This window comes from Manihot esculenta, chromosome 8 (genome assembly GCF_001659605.2).
Source record: "Manihot esculenta cultivar AM560-2 chromosome 8, M.esculenta_v8, whole genome shotgun sequence".
Taxonomy (NCBI): Eukaryota; Viridiplantae; Streptophyta; class Magnoliopsida; order Malpighiales; family Euphorbiaceae; genus Manihot; species Manihot esculenta.
The window spans coordinates 17,448,851-17,469,409 of NC_035168.2; the positions used below are offsets into that span (position 1 = coordinate 17,448,851).

The following is a 20,559-nucleotide window of genomic DNA, read 5'->3' on the forward strand; positions in this document are numbered from 1 at the left end:
TTTACAACCTTAGAAGGTTACTCGTTGTAATTGCCTCTATACTGCTGCGTTCCTATCGAATAAGAATTTATGTAATTAAAATTCTGGTTATACTGATGTCAAGGCTGCCAATCAACATGCTCTTCTGTCCTTTTTGCCATCTCAGTGGCATCTGCCAAAGTGAAAATCGTAGTTACTCCCATCATACAGCGAATTTCGTGATTTAAGCCCCTCTGATAATGAGCAACTTATTGGGCTTCGTTCTCACAGTTTTCATACCTTGCCTGCAACCTTAAATTAAAGCTCCTCGGTACATTCATCCACCCTTCAATTCCCCTGTACACAGTCATGATACTAGTTATACAAAACCTAAGTGTGATCATTAGGCAAGAACCGTTGTTCAATCCTCTGCTTCATCAATACCCAGTTTCGTATGGTTTTTAGCCTCTTCGATAGCATTCATTTTGAACCAAATTCCATCAGGCTGCTGCACCCCATTTTAATTTATAGGCCACAATTGGAACCTTTCGATCCTCTTCCACATTCATAATTTCAAAAAAACGTTCAACCTCCGCCAACTAATCAAGAACAGATCTATATCCAACGAACCAAAAAAGTTTTGAAAGTCTATCTTTATCTTGTAACCTTCCTGATAATTCTGTTGGGGATTTGCAGGCACAGGATTGACGACCATAGGATTTGAAATTGGCTGGGGGTGTTCGGCTGCAGCAGGTTGGTGGATTCCCTGTTGTAGCCCTTAATTTTGCAAAGGATGCCTCAATTGCAGCAAGTCGCGCCTCTTGGTTGTCTTTCATGGATGAATTTCGCTTTGATACCAATCTGATATAGGACTGATTAGACTCCATCAGAAGTTTTAACAAATAACGTTTGGCTAAGACAAAATAATGGAAACTAGAGGCTAGAAACCGAAAAAAAGTCTTATTGAAATTGTTGAAAGATTGAAAAGTATCTCAAATAGCCAAAGAAATGCTATTTATAATAGAAAAAATTCTAATATGTAAAATCATAAAAATATCTAAAAAAATAATTAAAATGTAAAATTGACCCCTAAACAGTGGAATTTTAGCCTCAAACTTTGTGATAGGCCTCTGTCCCTTGTCACATTTTTAAAAGTCGTGCGTCTCAAAATTTCTTTTTCAAAAAGTTATCGCGGCTCTCCATCGGACGTCGGCAGCAAAAGTTAGGTCCGGTCCATGTCTGTCGTAAAATTCAAGGCTAATTGCTCCATATCATTTAATTTTACAAATGAATTATATGTCCATTTGTGAATATATTTATATTTATTTAATTTTACAAATGAATTATACGTTTATTTACGAGTCTATTTATATTCATTTAATTTTACAAACAAATTATGCGTATGTTTGAGAAGTTATCTGTGTTTATTTAATATTATAAACATATTATATGTACGTCTATGAATCCATTTGCAACCTTTTAATTTTTAACACGGATTATACATCCATTTGTAACTATGTTTGCATTCATTTAATTTTACTAATAGATTACACATTCATTTTTAAATCTATTTGTGTTAATTTAATTTTAAAAACATATTACAAATATTAATTAGATTTCAATTTTATCCATTTTTAATTTAATTTTAATGGTTTCTTTTACTTTAATTCTATTAAATTAATATTTTAATTTTAATTATTATTTTTTATTAAAAATAGTGAGAAGATTGATGTGGCCGGTAACTTATAAAAAAGAAAATGTGAGGTGGTTGGCACGTATAAGTTAATCATTCTGACACTCAAAACAGCAAATACTTAGAGAAGATTAACTATGTGAGAGTTGCAAAATAGCTTGATTGGATTTAGAGTTGTATATCTTGAACTATGCATCCTTATCGCTTTTATACTATAAAAAATTGGTCGTTTCCTTTAGAAACTGGGACGTAGATGTGATCTCGTATTTGTATTGTGTACTAGCTAGCAGATATGAGATCCTGTATTCATAGATATTAGAGATCTAGGCGGATAAAACATAATGAACATCAACGATAAGAAACATAAGGGATGTAGACTCTGGCTAGAGAAGACGAACCCTTAATATTCAAATGTTTGGGAGTGAGAGTCATGAGCTAGTAAAATTATATGTCTGGGATTTAAGTCATGGAGATGTCATCACACGGGGTTCAATGAGAGATTGTATATTTTGAGTGAGTACTCAGTCATATCAAAATAAAATTAATTTTAATTCTAAATTTTATATGTTGCTAATAATGTAATAAAATTTATTTTGGAATAATATAATATAATTTTTAAAAGGGAGATTTAATATTTAGTCCCTGAATATTACTATTATTAACAAATTAATTCCTACATTTTCAGAAATATATTAAAACATCCTTATATTTTCTCTTTGTCAATAAAACAGCCTTTCCGTCAACAAAATAATCCTTCCGTTCTCTTTTCCGTTAAAAATAAATGAAAAATGAGAGAGAAAATTTTTAAAACCTAATTTTGCCCTTAAATAAAACCTTTTATTTAGTCCCTAGATATTACCATTATTAACAAGTCAGTCCCTATATTTTCAGAAATTTATTAAAACTTTCTTATCTTTTTTTAAATCTATTAAAACATTTTTATCTTTTCTCTTTGTCAACGAAATAGTCCATTTTTCTCCTCATCCTGAAAAAAGAGGAGGAGGAGGAGGAGGAGGAGGAGGAGGAAGAGGCGTCTAGAAGAAGAAGAAGGAGGGTAATTTAGTATTTTACTATATTTTTAACGGTGGAAAAAGATAAAAGGAATATTTTGTTAATGAAAAGAAAAGATAATGATATTTTAATAGATTTCTAAAAATATAGGGATTGACTTGTTAATAATGTTAATATTCAGGGACTAAATAATAATTATTTTTTTTTAAACTTCTTCAAATTTTTTTTTTATATCAAATCACTAATTTCAACATTAGACGATAGATAAGTGTAAAAAAATAACAAATGAAGTATGGAACCAGTTCACCACCATTTATGCTTCAAGCTTAAGAATACAACAAGTGCAACAATTTTACTAGTAGTTAATTTTCTGTTTGGATGTGTGGAAAAAAGCATGTATTAAATTTTTTTGACGAAAGTTATTATTACAATTTTAATTATATAAAATAAAAATAAATAAAATATTTAAATATAAATTTAAAGTGGAGAACTAAATTTTGAATAAAAAAATAAATCAAAATGTCGGTCAATTAAAATTTTAGAAACTTAAATAACTGAAATTCGGATTAGTAGTGGATTAATATCAATGAAATATAAAGTAACAAACTAAATTGCCTAACATTAAAAATACATAAATTAAATTATTACCTAGACTAAAATTTATAGATTATTTTATAATATAATGTGATTTAAATTAAATATATTTTTAATATAATTTAATTTCAAAATTCAACTGTTCGGACGCTTCTATGTAAGAAATCTGTTTATCATGTTCAAAAGGAGGCTCATTTTGAATTTTTAACTGCAGGACCCACATTTTCAGAATGTCCAAGAACTGCAGCATGTTCCAACGGCTCTTTTCCGCCCAAAATACACATATAACTTCAACTAGCCGTTAAAACATAACCCCTCTTTTGAAAAACATTACTAGGTTCAGTAGACTCAGGCTACTCTTCAACAAAAGCACCAAACAAAAAGAAAAAGTCTCTTTCCATTCTTCTTTCTCCAGATTCATTCGACCCATCAAAGAGGTCTCCAGAAAGAGGGTCCATAGAAAATACTTCACTTCCTCTCAGCTTCAAGTGAGTCAGTGTAGTTTTTGGATGTTTGGATTCAGAATTTCAATTCTTTTAGATTATAGTCCAGTCTTGATTTTGCAATTGATTGATTTTTGTGTGATAAATTGCTAATGATACTTTTCTTCTTGCAGGTTTGAAGATTGAAAAGTTTTTTCTTTTAATTTTACGAAGAAAATGATGTCTCTAACTCCGGATCAGTTTAGAAAAGTAGGGTTGGGAGTGATGCCATCTCCATCTCCGTTCCTCACGCCTCGCCCAGAGAGACGCCGCCCGGAATCGAGAGGTTCTGATTGGAACAATAATCGTCATGACAGAGATAAAGAGGTTAATGTTCAAGTTCTTCTCCGATGCAGGTGTGTCTTTTCGATTCTTGATTCACTGCTCTTAATTACATAATTAGGGATTGTCCTTTCTGAACTCATCGATCTACACTGTATTTTGGGGCTCTTTGGCTGCTAATTGCTAAGGACACAGCTTTGGACCACAGGCCCCAAAAATTAAAATTAGAAAGACCCTACTAAGAATCTGATGTCCAGAACGGTTAATTAATTTCCAATAAGCTTGCTTCAGAATATTATAGTGCACGATGATAAATACTTAATCAAGAATTATCTATATTTCCATCATCAGGCCACTTAGTGATGAAGAGCAAAGGACAAACGTTGCAAAAGTGATATCATGTAATGAACATAAGAGAGAAGTCACTGTTTTGCAAAGTGTAGCTAACAAGCAAGTAGATAGAGTCTTCACATTTGACAAGGTATGCTCCTTTTTTTTTGTATGGGTTTTTATCATTGTTTTTCTTTTGATCCTATATGATAAGATTAGTTCATATTTTTATTTTTTGGAAAATGCTGAATAGGTTTTTGGACCAAAAGCACAACAAAGATCAATCTATGATCAAGCCATTGCACCGATTGTTAATGAAGTTCTTGAGGGTTTTAACTGCACAGTCTTTGCATATGGGCAGACAGGTACTGGAAAAACGTATACAATGGAAGGTGGAATGAGAAATAAGGTAAGGCAGATGCGGATTACTCATGGTCCTTTTTATAATGCTAGCAAGTTTTTCTGTTGCTCCAGAAACGATAATTTACATATAATTGTAGGGTGGGGATTTGCCTGCTGAGGCTGGTGTTATTCCACGAGCAGTTCGGCAAATTTTTGATACACTAGAGGCCCAAAATGCTGACTACAGCATGAAAGTTACTTTTTTGGAACTTTACAATGAAGAAATAACTGATTTACTAGCTCCAGAAGACACTTTGAGGTATACAGACGATAGGCAAAAGAAACCCATTTCTTTGATGGAGGATGGGAAGGGTTGTGTAGTTGTAAGAGGTCTTGAAGAAGAAGCTGTGTACAGTGCAAATGAAATTTATACTCTTTTAGAAAGAGGAGCAGCCAAAAGGCGTACAGCAGATACTCTGTTAAACAAGCGAAGCAGGTTCTTTTTTTAGTCTGTAATTATTTAATTTTTCCAATGATGTGGAAACATGGATAGAAAAAAGGTTTTTCTAAATGTGTTTCATTTCTATTGCAGTCGCTCGCATTCTGTCTTTTCCATTACTGTCCATGTAAAAGAAGCCTCTGTTGGAGATGAGGAACTTATTAAATGTGGCAAGCTTAACCTTGTTGATTTGGCAGGGTCAGAGAATATATCTCGTTCAGGTGCAAGAGAGGTATGAAAATAAACCTAGCATCATCAATGCATGCTAATGTAGGTTATTACTAAATACTAAGTTGCTTAACAATATTCAAACACGCTACTTTTATTTGGAATTTGGAAGTGTCTGGAAATGTCATGTTGAGGATAGGTATCACTGCTTGGGAATTTGCCCATCCATCATCTCTTGAACTTAAGAAAATGCCCTGAATTCTCTAGGACTTCGTAGATAATTGAAACTTTGGTTGGTTTGAAGTCACTACGCTTGTCCTAGTCAGGAATGCTAAGCTTTGAGTATAACTCATAAGGCTAACGCAATGCTTCTTTTCATAGTCCTTACTTTTAAAGAGAGCGAGATTCAGTTAAATACAGATGCAAAAAAAATTTTGCTACTTGATGAGAAAAGGTTGATGATTAGGCATGCCCAAACATCCTTCAGATTGAAATGCTAAACTATATTTTGATGGAAGTCAACACTTTTCTGTTTTTTATTTGCTTTCTTGCTGCAATCTAATGTATAAAGAATATCAAACAAGTAAAAACCCCATGCATTTTTTGCTTTGGCCCTTTAGTAGGACCACCTTTCAGAATTTGATCAGATTTGAAGTAAAAATGCAGGGACGTGCAAGAGAAGCTGGGGAAATCAACAAAAGCTTACTAACTCTAGGCCGTGTCATAAATGCACTCGTGGAACATTCAGCCCATATACCTTACAGGTTAATCTCAATATGAGTTCATTCATTATGGTTTTCAACTCCTCCTCTACATATGTTTTATGATTTTGCAAACACAGGGATAGCAAGTTAACAAGGCTATTAAGAGACTCCTTGGGAGGAAAGACAAAAACTTGCATCATCGCTACAATTTCTCCCTCTGCTCATTCTCTAGAAGAAACACTAAGCACACTAGATTATGCCTACCGTGCTAAAAACATCAAAAACAAACCAGAGGTTGGTCTGGCTTGCTTCTTCAAAATGGTATTTTGGGTTAATATCGGTACCTCGTGGCTTGTGCCAATGACAGTTATTTTGCAGGCAAACCAAAAAATGTCTAAGGCTGTATTGCTCAAGGATCTATACTTAGAAATTGAAAGAATGAAAGAAGGTTTGGAGATGCACTAGCATTATTGGAACTTTTTTTTTATAGCAAGAAAAAGGAAAATACAAATAACAAAATGAAATTGTTTGTTTGAAATTAAAAAATTAAAATTTGTGCAGATGTTCGAGCGGCAAGGGAAAAAAATGGTGTTTATGTTCGACATGACCGGTTTGTCCAGGATGAAGCTGAAAAGAAGGTATGATATTTGGAATGAAATTCTATGTTTGTTATTTTCCAAAGACAGTGGATTAAAATTTCCCTGCCTTTAATTAAGTACACCAACGCAGATTTGTTTGTTTGAATTTAAATTGAATAATTTTTCAACAACCTGTAGGCAAGGATTGAGAAGATAGAGCAGTTGGAGAATGATCTCAGCCTTAGTGAGAAGGTAAAACTTATAGACTTATTTTATTACATCTTATTTTATTTTACTTGTAGTGCTTGATTGATTTCCCTCTGAATGCCAGCAAGTTGATAGGTTCCGTGAGCTTTATCTCACTGAGCAGGAGCAGAAACTTGACATAGAAAGTGAACTAAAGGGTTGTAAGGTATTTATGATTTGAACTTTTTTTCTTCTATTAAGCTCTTCTATATAGTTGAATCTACCTGATTAGAATCTTGTCTTTAGTTGAATCTAGAGAAAAGTAACAAGGAACTGGTTGATCTGCAAGAGAATCATAAGGTAGTGATCTCAACACTAAAGGAAAAGGAGTTCCTTATCTCCAAGTTGTTGTTATCAGGTAGGTAAACTGATTAACTTCGTTAATAATTTACTCACTTTTTGTCTACAGCTTGTGCATAACATTAATAATGTCATAAGCAGAAAATTCTTTAATTTCACGGGCGAAGGAGTTGCGTGGCGATTTGCAAACTGCATCAGAGGACATAAATTCACTATTTGCTAAATTAGGTAATAAAAACTCCTTTTGTAAGCACTACTCAGTACTATTACTACAGGAACTACGGAAGACGTATCTTAATTGTTGAACCTAGGATGCAAGACTATTTACCCACTGATATGCAAATATTATTCGGACCAAGTGTAGTTGTAAATTTATTACTGGCCCTCAAGAATAAACTAAAAAAATACTTTATATGCATAATTAGAAGGCTAATATAGTTAGTCTTTTTGATATGAATTATAGTAATAATAATAAACTTTCAAATTGGAAATTAAGGATAGATATGTGAAAGTATTTTCTAAGATATTTAATGATGTTTAAAGTATTAAATTTTTTTCATCATCTTATTTATAATAAGAAATCTTCTTGCACTTTAACCCTTATCTGATCTTGTGAAAAATTTCTTTCTTCCCTGCAGATCAGAAAGACAAAATGGAGGCAGAAAATCAAAGACTAATTTTGATATTTGGTTCACATCTCGACCAAAGTCTAAAAGACCTGCACAAGACTATCCTTGGTTCAGTTTCTCAACAACAACAACAAATAAGATGCATGGAAGAACATGCCCGTTCATTTCTTGCTAGTAAATGTGATGTAAGACATAACCCTTTTTTTTAATCGAAATTTGCTGATCCCATTTGATAACCTCCATTATAATAACAATAGGCAACACAAATCTTGGAATCGAGGATTAAGAAAATGGCAGAGACGTATACCTCAGGTGTAGCAGCCATGAAGGAACTTGCCAGCACAATGCAGAGGAAAGCATCCTCTGACCTAGAGCATATAAATGTTACAATCTCATCTCAGACGATGGCAGTTGAACATGTATGTGATCGCAGGAAAATAAATTATTTTTATAACATTGAATATGATTATGTGATATTCCTGAATTCTGAATGGTTGTGTCCTTAATTTGATAGTTTCTTTCTACTGCCGTATTGGAGGCAAAGGAAGTTATCGAGCATATCCAGAATCTACTTGATGAGCAGAAACAGCTGATAGCTGTATCCGCTCAACGACAGGAGGAGGTAGGGTGCTTTTAGTTGTCTGTTTCTCAATATTTGTTTTCTGATTTTACTGCAACTATATCCATTTTTTTATAGGGTCTAAAACGAAGTTTGGTTTCATCCCAAGTAATTTCAAAGGCAACAACAGATTTCTTCAATGACCTCAATTGTCATGCATCAAAGGTCTTGACTGCTCTTCAGGAAAGTCAAGTCAAAAGAATCCACCAGTTGGTTGATTTTGAGAGGATGTTTAAAGTAAGCTATCTTTTTATAGACATGGTGATATTGAGAAGACATCAGGTTATAAACTTTTACTTTTGCCAAACAGGAAGGGGCTGCCAGAGAGGAAAAACAAGCTTTGGAAAATATTGCAGAAATATTAGCAACATTGACATCTAGAAAAGCAGCAATGGTGAGAGTCAATCCTCTTCAGCTATTTGAGCTTGAACAATTTCTAGCGTCAAATGCTTGACATTTTAAAACTATGTGCATTATTAGGTATCAGAGGTATCAAGGAACATCCAGGACTTGACCATACAAGAGACTAAGAGATTTCAGCAAGATATGTATAGCATGCAGCAGGTTTCCTCGGATGCTAAGGAGGAAATAAATAGATATGCAGAAAAAGCGCAAATGCATTTTATTGAGGATACATTTTCAGTGGCAGAGTCAAGAGTGGTTATGGAAAAAGTTCACCAGGAATGGTATCACTTTAGATTTCCTTTTCCTCTTTCCTTTTTCTTTTAACACAATTAGATAAATAACCAAGCCCAAATTGGCAATCCCACCTTAAATCAGTAATAATCTTTTCTGACTGGTAAAAGATCTTTGAATTATACAGAATTGTATATTCGAATCTTAGCACAGACAATCATGGAGTTATTCAACTTAATGTCATAAAGTCATACCTATTTCTCATCATCACTCGCGTTTATAATGATTTATGTATATTGTTTATAACATATGTTTTACTAATAAATTGTATCTTTTCGTGGTGTGTAGCTCAAAGAGGGTCGACTACTCCCGGAAACAATGGGAAAATTCCCAATCATACATTAATAATTTGAACAAGAATAATGTTCTGGAGATAGAATCTACTGTGAAGTAAGCTCTATTGCTCTTTTTTATCCATAAAAATTTTAATTTCTTTTTCTTATTATTATTATTATTATTCTTCCGGTTTCTTTATCCTCCGGGGCTTCAAGAACATGATACAATTAGATGTGCAATGTGATTATATGACTATATACATATATTTTTTCTTCTCAAACTTAGGACTTCATCTTCCGCTAAAGAAATATGATTTCTTCTGCAGGGAAAATATCAGCAAAAATCATGTTTGGCATGAAGAATTCTTATCTGCATCCTCTGCCATGGATGAAAAATGTGATTCTAGAACTTCTGACATGTTGGCTGCTGTTGATGGTAATTTTAATTCCTCATTTTTCACATTCCATTCAGTTCTTCATAAAATTCAGTCTTTATGAAATTTTTTTACCTGGTAGATTCACTAATGCGAGACAAAGAAAGTAAGAAAGAAATGAAATCCATCACTACACTCTGCCTGGATCAGCTCAAGTCAATACAAGAGAACCATGGTCAAAGCATAGCACATGTCAGAAGTGAAGCAGAAAAGTACCTTACAAAAGATTTTAAGGTATGCTTGCTTGATTAAAAGCCAGTCAGCAATTAAATGCTTAGAAACAAAAAAAAAAGGAAAATTACTATTTGGTCCTTGTAACTAAGGGAAACTCATTAGTTAGTTGTCCCGTTTGAAAAATAGATTAAAAATAACAGCATTTTAAAAAGACAGTCCCTCCATTAAATTTAGTCATTAGGTATTGTAAAAAAGTCTAAAAATGGATGCATGCTTCAGCATTGTCAGGAAAACTTGTTCTTAAATGCAAATGGGAAGATTTGAGGTATGCAGCATTTCTTCTCAAGCGGTAGTTTTGTTTCATTGCTTGCAGGTTGATCAACATTCTGGCACAACACCTAAAAGGCGAGATATAAGAGTGCCCAGCTTGGCATCCATCGAGGAGATGAGAACACTTGCTTTAGAAAACCTAAAAGAAGAGAAGAACATAGAGAACAGATCAAAATTGGGTCATAATGAGATGAAGGTCTCTCAGCAAGCAGCATCACTTAATAGAGCTCCTTTTGCTGATGTTAACTGAAAGTGTAGTAGTAACAAGTAACAAGCAGGTCCTTAATTTGCTCATCAACTGATGAGTGCAAGCCATTGAATTTTAAAATTTTTAAAATGGAGAGAAGTCTGAGATGAAATAGTCATTTGCTCATCCAGAATTCTAGATTAGGTTTAATGTATCAGATATCCTTTATGTATCTATGAGCAAGTTCACTCTTTGAGACATTGGGATCTTGTATCATATGAGTTTACAGGTTGATGAATGGAATGCAAGAAATGTAGATTTTGATCCCAATGGGCAACTTGCTCCCAAGTCATTCTTTTTTTATAAAGTAAGGATTTGAAAGTTTATCTAATCTAAAATTTGGTAGACACGATAGTGGTATCATTATTAATTCTATCTCTTATGTTTTAGTTCTGAAATATAACATTATTAATGGATTTGTCTCTCTTATTTTAAATTAACACTTTCATTTTTTAGATTTAATTCTGTCAAAATCCAAAATCCCTTCGTCAAAATTTTCTGTTAAGTCAATGATTTTCATTTAGTTAAAGAAAAGAAAATAAATATAATTTTAAAAATACTCTTATTAATAATAATAAAATGAAAAAATTACTATTTAGTCCCTCAATTTTGAAAAATATTTTAAAATGTCTCTGATATTTTAAAAAATCTACTAGTTAGTTCCTCTATTAATTTCATCACTAAATATTTTACTATTTAATCCTTATAGTTTAGAAAAAATTATTAATTGGTCCTCAAATTATTAAAAAATTTACTAATTAGTCTCTCAATATCAAAGGTATTTTAGATTTTTTTATAATATTTAATAATTAAAATTAATAGAAAGACTAATTAATAAATTTTTTAAAATGTTAGAAACGTTTTAATGATTTTTTCAAATGGCGAGCATTATCATAAAAATAATTTCTATCGAATTTTAACTTTTTATTTTTAATAATTTAAATTTTATATATTTTGATCTTTATTATATTTGCTAAATTGAATCTTAAATTTATTAAATTTTTTATTTGTTTATGGAGATTTAGTTTGAAATTTTCTTCTTTAAATTTTTTGACGAAATTAAACTTTAGAGAGTAAAGTGTTGAATTCAAAAAATAGAAAGATAAATCTGTTAATTATGTAATATCTTAGGGATGAAAACATATTTTTCCTTTAATTTGTTGTGAAAGAAACCTATAAATTTGTAGAAATTAAATTTCAAGAACTAAAGTGTTGGGTTCTAGAAAGGATAGTTCAGACATTTTTTCTCTGACGGAAGGATCTCTAATTTTAACAGAATTAAATTTAGGGACAAAATGTTGGATTCTAAAAATAGATAGATGAATTCATTAATTATGCCATACTCAAGAACTAAAAAGTAATTTTTTTAAAAAAATATAAAAATTGAAAATTTAAATACATCTCTCCCTTTAATTTACAAATAAATCCTTATATTTTGATAAATAAGCCTTAAACATTATAATTATTTCTTCTTTTTTTTTTCTCTAGCTATTAATCCACTAGCAAGGCAAGTTTTTATTGGAAATTCTTTAGTTTTTTCTCTTTTTCCTACACTCAAGTATCACTTATTAAAATATGAAGACTTATTTAGAAATTAAAAGGAAAAATACACTTAAATATTTTATATTTTCATTTTGTACTTTAATTTAAAAATAAATCCTTATATTTTGATAAATAAACATTTAAATATATATTTCTAATCTCTTCTTGCTTGTCTTTTACCCCTTCTCTTTTTCATATCTCCTTGTTTTATATCTATTTCTTATCATTATTTTTCCTTTTAAAAAAAGTTTTATTCTTCCACTTTTTCATTTCTCTTGTCCGGCTGATCCACTTAGCAAAGCAAGTTTTTATGAATACCCTTAAATTTTTCTCCCTTTCCTACGCTCAAGAATTCAAAAAAAAAAAAAAAAAAAAAAAAAAAAAATCTCAAGAATTGTTAGTTCAAATATAAGGATTTATTTTCATATAGGGGTTTTTGCCAATTTAGTGTGAGGAAAAAAATTAATAATTTAGATTTCAAAAAGAATTTAATTATTAAATTTGAGTTTCACCGGGCACAACACTGCTGGTAGATATTTTAATTTTTAAATCAGTTTATTTTTTTAATTATTTTTAATATTTTATTATAATAACACTATTAGTATCAATTATAAATTTATTGATACATAGTTGTTTTATATATTTTATTATTTTTAATAAATAAAAGTACTATAAAAGTTTATAAAAAAATTACAGAGTAAATTACTGAATTATTTATAATTTATAAAAAATAGGTTAATTAATTAATTAGTTAATATAAATATTTAAAATTATAAGAATTAAATTTATATTTTATTAAATTAATTTCGTGTATATAGATAATCACAAAATAATATTAATTTTATAGCATTAAAATTAGTGTGAGTAATATTTTTAATTTAAATATTAATAATAAAATATATTAAATATTAACCTATTCATATACTAATATTTAAAATTATGAGATAAAATTATATCATGGTTAGATGTGTATAAGATTACTTCTGGTGCTATTTAAATTAATAATTATTTTTAATTGATATAATTCAATAAATTTAAATTTTTTAAATAATTGTTATATTTTTATTTTTTTAATTATTATTTTATTTAATAATATTTTTATATTATATTAATTTGATAGTATTATTTTTAAAATAAATTTTTATAATAATAAATATTTTTAATTATTTTTATAATATATTAATATAATAATATTATAATTAAATAATATAGTTATAAATTTATTGATAAACCGTTATCATATATTTTCAATTACGGTGATTCTAGAGCAACCCAAGAAAAATTGAATTTAATTTTTGTAATATTAAATATTCATATTTATTTATTTATTTTTGAATTATAAACAATTTGTAAAAATTAATTAATTAATATAAATATTTAAAATTACAAAAATTAAATTTGAAATATTTAATATTAGTTATAATATAATTTTTTATAATAATAAATATTTTAATATTATTTTTAATAGATTATTGTAGTAACATCGTAATTAAAAATATATCAATTATAAATTTATATATAGGGTATTATAAAAATCGAAAATAAAAAATTTAGAGTTACAAAATAATATTATCAGGGACTACTGTGTATCAAATTATTAGTACAATTTAATTATAGTATTATTATATTAATATATTAAAAATAATAAAATATATTATAAAAATAATTAAAAAATTTTATCACTTTATATTTTACAGATCTATTTTTAGATGTTTAATCACAATATAATATTAATTATATAACGCTAAAATGATATAGTATCAATAATTTTTTATTTAAATATTAATAATAAAATATATTAAATATTAATAAATTAAAAATTATAAAAAATATTATTATCATAAAAATATAATATAATATAATATAATAATATTATTAAATTAATATAATATAAATATATATATTATAATATATTAATAATTAAAATTTTTTTAAAAAAATACAAAAATTAAAATTATATTTTAAAAAAAAATTATTTGATGCTTTTGTCAAAAGTTTCAGGCGTGCTTATAAAGCAGGGCAAAAATGGAGTCTGACCGCTCAACCCCAAATTCACTTTTAAATTTAAATCACCAAAATTTTTTTCCCTAAACATCAAATTAATAAAAATCCCTCCATATCATTTATTTTCATTTTGTACTCTAGAGACTTAGGGTTTTTTTTTTTCTTTCAATTGTAGGTCAAAGGTTTTCTTTTTTTTTTTTTTTTTTTTTTCAATTTAAAACCTACACTAAAGTGATAAAATAAAAAATTATTCTATTTTCAATTTTGTTACTCTTTTGTTATGGGTAACCATAATAATTTTAGGTAACTCTAAATTTTTTATTTTTTTATATATTATAAAATAAAATTATATATTTTTTGAAAGAAAAAAAAGAGAAAATATGTAATTTTTTCTGAGAATAAAAATATAAAATAAACAATAGAAGAGGAAGTTTTTTTTTCTAATTTATGTTAACTCAGAAACCTGTAATTAAGAAGGAGTTTAATGAAAATTAATTGAAATTTGAGAAATTTTTTAAAAAAATTAAAATTGAGTTAAATTAAAAGTTGAGTGACTTAGAGTGAAAATTACTCCAATTTAAATCATGTTATTAACACTTTTTTCATTATTTTAAATATAAGGATAAATTATATTTTAGTATCTGAGTTTTAATATAATTAATATATTAATTCTTATATTTTTAAAATTGAACACATAAACCCATCTGTTATCCTTTCGTTTAAATATTCAGTCCTTCCATCCATTTATATTTTAGTTTCAAAGAATTATGGCCGGTCAAACCTATTAAAAAATTTTTTTTCTTCTCATAATACCCTTACTATACCCTGAATAATACATTTAAAGAAAATTTTGCATTTAAAATCATAACTCTTCCTTCTTCCTTTTTGCTTAATGGATCATGTCCAATTTGTCGCATTTGACTCCATTTTCTAGACCCTCAACAAAGGTTGTGCTGTTGTTACAGCACGCCGATGATCGAAGGAAGAGAAAGTGATTATATATTGTTTAATTGTTTGAAGACTTACTTGTGTTCTAGGATTGAAATTATAAATTCATTTTATTGAATTTTATTCTGTCTCTAAGTAGGCCTAGCAAGTGAGATTTTGGATGTTCATTTTTTTTTTCTTACTAATGATTTGTGATTTTGGTTTACTATGACAGAGAATGGAAAAACAGAGTGTTTAACTTGCCTGGTCTTTTTAGTGTATGAATTGGATGTTTACTCTTTATTACAGTGAAATGAACTAAACAATTTATCTCTCTTTACTGCAGAATTAAACTATACTCATATTAAGTTTAATAAAAGCCATTCCTTGTAGTATACTTTCTTTCTTCATAATCTCATAGCAAAAGAAGTTTGTGTATTAGTTAGTAGTAGATTTCTGTTTCAATTCATTAATATGTATTTATTTTTGGCTTTTTATTTTATTTTTTTATTTTTAATGGTATTATACCGAGAAAGATATAAAAAAAAATTAATTTGACTGCTTACCCATATATCCTTTTGCTAGTGTACATTATTGCAGGAAAATTGGAATTTTCATCAAAATAAGATGAACTGATTTAAGAAGATAATAAGAAAGGAAGGAGGAGAAGTTATATTTTCAAATGTAAAATTTTCTTTAAATATGTTATAGGTAACGGTAAGGGTATTGTGGAAAGAAAATTTTATTTGATAGGTTCGAGCAGCCATAATGTTTTGAACTAATAGAAAAATGGATGAAAGGACCGAGTGTTCGAACAGAATGATAATAGAAAGGTTTAAGTGATCAGTTTTAAAAATATAAAAATTGATCTGTTAATTATATTAAAATTTAAGAATTAAAATGTAATTTACCCTAAATATAATTTAAAATTCATTTTATATATAGCACTTTAATACAAAGATTTAAATATACAAAAATAACAAAATAAAATCAAAATATTTTAAGTTGAGAGAACTCTAATTTCAAAGTAGAAGATCTATATGCAACACTATATTGAGTAGACGTGAGAAGAATTGAAACTACAAAACGACATCATTTTTTACCGTTACAATCAACTCACATCTGAATTAGAGGAAGCAACCCAAATAAGAAGTATTTCAGCACCATGGAGTGCAAGCCACTACTAGTCATGTCTTGCTGCATTTAGGCTGATAAAGCATAATTTAGAGAAACTCTCATCAACTAAACAATAACTAACCACACAGAAAAGAAAAGTAAAAACACCAATAGCCTAAAAACACCCTCCGATTTAAAGATCTACTATTACAACTAACCAAATAAAAAAAAAATCAAAAACAAATCCGATAATAAAGAAGATAACCCATGACCAGATTAAGAGAAGGATGCCCTCCCCTTGCCTAGAGAGCCAGAAGGAAGCCGACTAAAGAAAAGGAGAGAAAGCCTGAGAGAAGCTAGTGCCCACCTTGATGAAATTATATAAGGCAAATTATTATTAAGTCCCTGATTTATTATGAAATTAACTAATTCATATATATATCAAAATTACTCAATTAAAATATCTTTGTATTTTATAAATCTAACTCTTTACTTCACCTTAAATTATTTATATTGTTAATTTTTATAATTTTAATTATATATATTATTTAATTTTTATAATTTAAATATTTATATTATTTAATTTCTTTGACTAAAGATAAAATAAGCTAACGATTTTTTTCGATAGAAGAATTAAGAGTTTGATTATATTTTATATTTACTGAAAACCTTCATTTAGCTCATCTTTAATTTTTTTTCTATTTATCTAAATTAATCTAAAATTTCAATTTAAATTGAACGCTCAAAAACAAAATTGAGTTCTTAAATCAATAAAATTAATTAAAAAAAATCATGAAATTTACCTTCTCAAATTTTTATGCAAATTTAAATTTCATGAAATTCAACTTATTAATTTTTAATTTAAGTAAAAAAAAAAAGAAGTTTAATAAATAAAAAATTTTAAATTAAAGAATGCATATTTAATGTAAATTAAAAAGGATTCACCAATATCAATTTTTTAAATTTCATTCATAAGTGCATTTTAGTAAACTTAAGAAGTTTTACGTTCTGCTCCAATTTTCAATTTTTATTTAAGAAAAAATTAAAAAATACTTATTTTTTTCATAAAGTAAAAATAAATTTTTAAATAATATATTTAATATTATAAAATTATATATTTATTATAATTTAATATATTGTAATATTTTATTATAAAGTGAGTCAATTAAATTAAAATTAATTTATATTATTTTCATGTGAGTCAATATAAATCATTAATGAGCCTATTGATAAGATTAATTCAATTTATATCAACTATAAAGTAATTTATTTGAATTAAAATCAATTCATCTTAATTTTATTACGTATAATTAATTTAATTTAATTAAAAATAATTAAAAATAATTATATATTTATTATATGTGAGTAATACAAATTAAAATTAAATTATAATTTATTAATTATAAAATAAGTCAATTGAATAAGATTAATTCACTTATATAAATTATAAAGTGAGCGAATTAAATTAAAATTAATTTATTTTACATATTCTATTCCTTTATTTGGAATATATTTACTGTAAGAAAAGTATTAAATTCTATTAATAAAATTTAATTTATTTTAATTTATAATTTTTTATTTAGAATAAATTTTAAAATAATAAAATTCAATTGAATTTCTTTATTTTTAATAAATTAATAATAAATTTAAATTAATTTATTTTCTTTGTTATTTTTATTATTTTTAAACTAAATATAAATATTTGCTGTATAAATAATAATAATTTTTTCACATTGAAAATTTTTTCAACATCATTATTAATACTTTCATAATATTTAAAATCTAAATTGTATATAATTTTTTTACTATTAAAAAAGATAAATTAAGGTAGATACTATTTTTTAAAAAAATATAAAAAATAATATAAATAAATTTCTTAATGGCAATTATAAATACATTAGATATTGATACTTAATATTAAATTAAATTCTAAAACAACAGTTATTAATTGAGAAAGACAAATAATTTTAAAAGTAAAATAAAAAATAAAAAAATACATGAAAAGAAAAAAAAATCTCAAGAGCTAATTAAGTAAAAGTAAAATATTTTTATTTTAATAAAATATACTTTTAATTTAAATCAATTTCCATAAAAATTTAAATTTTTTTTTATATTTTTAATTTTACCGAGCACAAAAATTAAAAAAAAATTCAATTCATTTTAATTCTCTTAAAATTTAACATTCTAAACAAAAAGTATATATGATTAAATTGAATTAAAATCAATATAAATCTTATGTATATTATATATAATTCAATTGAAGTAAATTTAATTAAAATTAAAATAAATTAACTTGCATAATAATATTAATTTTTCTGTTTCTTTATAAATCAATATAATTTTCTTAAAGAATTGAGGAGGACGCTTAAGCAATTCAAAATTACACTTTTAATTTCAAGCATGAGTAAGAATTCAAGTTGGTACAAAAATCTTGAAATGATAATTCTAAAACAACAACATAAAATTAAAAAAGTCAATTTTGATTGACTGATGAAGGAAATTGAAAATTCAATTTTGAGAACTTGAGTTTATATATTATCAGACCCAGTACTTTTATTTAAAAAAAAAAATTAAAAATTACAAAATAAGACTGTAATTATGAAAAAATTGTAAATTTTACGTCCAATAGGCTTTAAATGAAATATTTCAGTAAATATGGGGGCAATTTAAAAATTTGGGGAACTGGAATCATCCGAGAAAAGTAAGAGTAGAACGACATATAGGTGATTGTAGATAGTCAAAGAAATCAGTCATACTTTCTTTTTATCGTACTAAAACGACCGCGCAGCCCACACCATTGACCATGTTTGATGTTTCCTTGATATTTCAGTGAGTGTAAACAAAGAACACGTGTTGGCATTTGATGAAGTCAAAAAGAATTTTCCTATTCAAACCTCAAATCTCAACGCCTATAAAAACCTTCCAAACTCCTCTAAGCTTATCAGCAAACACCTTATCTTCAAGTTTCAACCCACATCCATATTCATCAATAGCCATGAAGAGAACCAGAGACAGCGCAGCAGAGATGGAGAGATTGGACATGGCCAAGTGTCTCATACTTCTCTCTCACACCTTGCACAATAAAAATCCCAGAAAACACTTCAAGTCTCACGACGACGACGACAACCATCTCTTTGAGTGCAAAACCTGCAACAAAAAGTTCCCTTCATTTCAAGCTCTGGGAGGCCACCGAGCAAGCCACAAGAAGCCAAAAATGGCGACAGAGAATAAACCCAGAACTGAGAAATTCTTGACGAGCTTAGAAACTAGTACAGTGAAGACGAAGGTGCATGAGTGCTCCATCTGTGGCGTTGAGTTTGCTTTAGGGCAAGCTTTGGGTGGTCATATGAGAAGGCATAGAGCTGCAATGACACGAAGATTGAACTCTTCTCATGCTCGTGGGGTTTCGAAATTGCCTGTGCTGAGAAGGTCGACCAGTAGCAAGAGGGTTTTTGGCTTGGACTTGAATCTTACTCCTTTAGAGAATGATCTTCAATATTTGTTTGGGAAGATGGCTCCCAAAGTTGATCCTTTCATTTGATGTCCACATTCTTATTGTATTCTTTAATTGGTTTTTTATTTTCTTAATCATTTTCCGAATCTTAATTTGTGATGAAAGCAACATTCTTTCATTTATTTATGTACAATTATATATATAGGTTCATCGATTCTTTAATTAGTTTCTTTATGAGTCCTAAGTGTTTTAATACTTTCAAGTTGCATTAGATTCATGAATTTGGATGTCAATTTGATATTCAGAATTTGAAATTCATAAATTAAAATGTTTTAGTTAGAAAAAAAAATTCAAAGTTTTCAATTTAAAATGGAAGTGTATATATATATATATATATACATATGTTAATGTTAAATTGAAGGCCTAATAGTGAAAAAAAAGCCAAAATTAATTTTGAAATTTTGTATTAATTGTATTATATGGTCAAAATTAAATATTGGGAGATACTGATGTGGTATTAATAATATTATTTTATTTATTTTTATTGACATGACCTAAAGTTCTTTAGGTAGTAAAAATATTTTAAATTTTTTGATTTATCAATTACAGCTAAAGTTTAATTATTTTTTTTAATTATAGCCAATTAAGTTACCCTAATCTAAATGAGTAAAAATAAAAATTTTATTGTTGGTACAAAAAAAATTTAATGTTTATTTTACTTAATATGATAAATATTGCAATAAAATGTTGGTACATTTTTCATATTCATCTCTGTATATTTTTTATGCAATTTATAAAGATTATGTGTGAAAATAGATAAAAACTTAATTTTTAAAATAAAAAATTCATGTAAAAATATTGTCAAAAAATAATATAAAATTATTAACAACAATAATATTAATCATTATTTTAGTATGTGCATATA

General features: G+C 27.4%; 2 protein-coding genes across 2 annotated transcripts; both read left to right on the top strand.

Moving 5' to 3' along the window:
* Positions 1–3,564: 3,564 nt before the first annotated feature.
* On the top strand, positions 3,565–10,940 carry LOC110607222 (kinesin-like protein KIN-5B). Its single transcript, XM_021746298.2, has 24 exons — positions 3,565–3,744; positions 3,873–4,094; positions 4,372–4,501; positions 4,604–4,759; positions 4,851–5,188; positions 5,285–5,423; positions 6,026–6,123; positions 6,201–6,357; positions 6,442–6,511; positions 6,625–6,701; positions 6,840–6,893; positions 6,973–7,053; positions 7,134–7,245; positions 7,329–7,415; positions 7,826–8,001; positions 8,074–8,235; positions 8,331–8,438; positions 8,514–8,672; positions 8,746–8,829; positions 8,916–9,121; positions 9,420–9,521; positions 9,733–9,842; positions 9,923–10,074; positions 10,388–10,940. The coding sequence occupies exons 2-24, from the start codon at positions 3,916–3,918 to the stop codon at positions 10,592–10,594; spliced, it is 3,144 nt and encodes a 1,047-aa protein (XP_021601990.1). The 5' UTR covers positions 3,565–3,744; positions 3,873–3,915; the 3' UTR covers positions 10,595–10,940.
* Positions 10,941–19,123: 8,183 nt separating this feature from the next.
* LOC110607225 (zinc finger protein ZAT11) lies at positions 19,124–19,844 on the top strand. The gene has a single exon (XM_021746301.2). The coding sequence runs from the start codon at positions 19,176–19,178 to the stop codon at positions 19,719–19,721; it is 546 nt and encodes a 181-aa protein (XP_021601993.1). The 5' UTR covers positions 19,124–19,175; the 3' UTR covers positions 19,722–19,844.
* The last annotated feature ends 715 nt before the right edge of the window (positions 19,845–20,559 follow it).

Excerpts from the sequence above, each read along its gene's own strand:
- LOC110607222 (XM_021746298.2), top strand. The coding sequence starts at position 3,916 with ATGATGTCTCTAACTCCGGATCAGTTTAGAAAAGTAGGGTTGGGAGTG. Across the intron at positions 4,095-4,371 it reads CAAGTTCTTCTCCGATGCAG|GCCACTTAGTGATGAAGAGC; the intron begins GTGTGTCTTTTC and ends TTCCATCATCAG. Across the intron at positions 9,843-9,922 it reads CATGTTGGCTGCTGTTGATG|ATTCACTAATGCGAGACAAA; the intron begins GTAATTTTAATT and ends TTTACCTGGTAG.
- LOC110607225 (XM_021746301.2), top strand. The coding sequence starts at position 19,176 with ATGAAGAGAACCAGAGACAGCGCAGCAGAGATGGAGAGATTGGACATG.